The sequence below is a fragment of the Echinops telfairi genome, unplaced genomic scaffold (assembly GCF_000313985.2).
Source record: "Echinops telfairi isolate 266 unplaced genomic scaffold, ASM31398v2 ScPeMD7_7421;HRSCAF=8459, whole genome shotgun sequence".
In the NCBI taxonomy this organism is placed as follows: domain Eukaryota; kingdom Metazoa; phylum Chordata; class Mammalia; order Afrosoricida; family Tenrecidae; genus Echinops; species Echinops telfairi.
This window is the reverse complement of record NW_022111321.1, coordinates 11,421,831-11,424,188: the sequence shown is the minus strand read 5'-3', so window position 1 is coordinate 11,424,188 and position 2,358 is coordinate 11,421,831. Positions and strand designations below refer to the sequence as shown.

The 2,358-nt window shown below is 36.7% G+C and overlaps 1 protein-coding gene across 1 annotated transcript in view; it reads right to left on the bottom strand.

The window, feature by feature from the left end:
* Positions 1-628: 628 nt before the first annotated feature.
* CFAP300 (cilia and flagella associated protein 300) overlaps positions 629-2,358 on the bottom strand; it is a 35,615-nt gene continuing 33,885 nt past the window's right edge. The window contains exon 7 of the mRNA XM_004709012.2: positions 629-1,371. Within this exon, the coding sequence (XP_004709069.1) occupies positions 1,243-1,371 (129 nt within the window). The 3' untranslated portion in view covers positions 629-1,242. The remainder of the gene's footprint in view (positions 1,372-2,358) is intronic.

The window sequence follows — 2,358 nt, the reverse complement described above, 5'->3', positions numbered from 1 at the left end:
GGGCTAATGTTGGACTTGTGGGCTTGGGCAACACTGTGTTGGGATGTTTTCTTGATGTGCACTAACCCTTTACATAAAACTCTCTCTTCTACATGAGTTTCTGTGGATTTGTTTCGCTAAAGTACCCAGACTCACACAGGGATCCAGGAGGACTTGTGGTGGCACAATCAGTTTGAGCACAACTGTGACCCTAAAGACCCCACAAGAGGAAGACTATTCTGCACAGAACACAGTCGGGAACACCCTATGGGTTGTACTCTACCACACCAGGTTGTCATGAGTTGGGAATGAATCAAAATAGTGAAAATTACATTTGTGGTATACCTGAGTTTATAGATTAATATCTACTCTTATTTCTCAATGTCAAAGACATATTTCTTATGTCTACAAATTCTCTTGAGCTCTACATCCAAATTGCCAGTTGTTTTCCAGAGAGATACAAAATCAACATCTTTATCACTACAACACAGGCACACCTATTCCAAACTTCCTCTTTCTTCGTCTCAGAATTCCCCACAGGCTCTCCATCCCCCATGGGATACTTGTCAATCACTTTTTTCACTAAAAACCCAAGTTGTAGTTTTATTCTAGTAATGTGTTAAAGGGACAGTACTAAGAGACACATTCCTCACGTTTCTGCCAACTTAGTAATACCAGCAAGGCAGCTCTGTTTATTTACAGCTCTTCTATTACCTACAGAACTAATTTTAATTTATCATATGATTTCAAAACATTTACAATTGCTTTCAGAACTTTTTTTTAAAAATTGAGGCTTTTTAGTGATACAATGTATCCAAGGATTACTAGACTTTTCAAAGCTTTAGAACTATAAACATTTACACAATGCAATGAAATTAAACCCATGCTTATGGAGTTAGCGATGCACATTAATAATCAGTGGAAGAGAGGTTTAGTTTTCTGCTACAAAGTTAATTAGCTTCTGAAATAAAATGCACAAGAACTTGCTTATTAGTGCAATACACATGAACTAGATCCTTAATCCGTGATAACTGTAAAATGCTACAACTTGTATAAGTACAGATTTTTATGGAGACAGAAGTTGGTTTCTCTGTGTTAGTATTTCAGGCAACTTTAAAGAAAGGTATCTTGGTGTTGCTCTGAGCAGGCTCTTTATATTTTACTTGAGTTAAGTTGCAAAATAAATGTTTATCCAGACTTAAAATAAAAAGTGGATGAATTTGGAAACAGAACAGTAGAAAGAGCTAATTGAAAATTGTATTATTAAGACATTTCTCCTACACCATAACTGTGATATAAAACATGAACATGACGCTTGATGGGGTCCACAATAAAGTAAGAGAATGTCTGTTCATGATTCTTTGTTGAAGGATAGCACATACCAGCAGAATCCTGAAAAAGATAAACCTAAATTATTTAGTATTCAACTACATTAAAATGAGAATGTAATTGACAATCATAATCATATTTTTCTTTGGTCAAAACATCTTGAGACATATATAACAATTTAACAATAAGTTAGTGGTTAAATAATATTACATATTAATAGAAACAGCATACCTTACAACCCTGTTTCCCTGAAAGTAAGACATCGCCCGAAAACAGGGCTTACTTACAGTTTTGCCTCTCACTGAAATATAAGGCCCCCTGAAAATAAGCCCTCCCCGAAAATAAGCGCCCCCCCAAGCTACCATAACTCTGGACTCTGGACTGTAGCGGCAGGTGCCACCACGCAGCTCACTATTGGCCGCAGTGCAGCCAGAGCAGACATGAAGTGTGAAGTCTCTTTTAATAAAACAATAAAGAATAAACGTGTACCGTATTCTTCTTCATGGAAAAATAGTCTTATTTTTCTTGAAAATGAGACCTAGCGCATCTTTGGGAGCAAATATTAATATAAGACACTGTCTTATTTTGGAGGAAACAGGGTAACAACACAAGTCTCACAGGTCTACCATGTATGCATACGTAATTCCTACCTCTAAAGAAATTATAATACAAAGAGAAATTCTGTCATTTTAAAAAGTGTATTTAAGGGTAGGGGAGGGGGAAATTGAGTAGCTGATATCAAGAACTCAAGTAGAAAAAAATGTTTTGAAAATGATGATGGAAACATATGTACAAATGTGCTTGACACAATGAATGGATGTATGGATTGTGATAAGAGCTATAAGAACCCCCAACAGACAAGTGGGTGAAGGGAGACGCCAGACAGGGCAAGATATGACAAAATAATAATAATTTATAAATTATCAAGGATTCATGAGAGGGGAGAGCGGGGAGCGAGGGGGAAAAATGAGCTGATGCCAGGAGCTTAGGTGGAGAGCAAATGTTTTGAGAATGATGAGGGTAACGAATGTACAAATGTGCTTGACACAA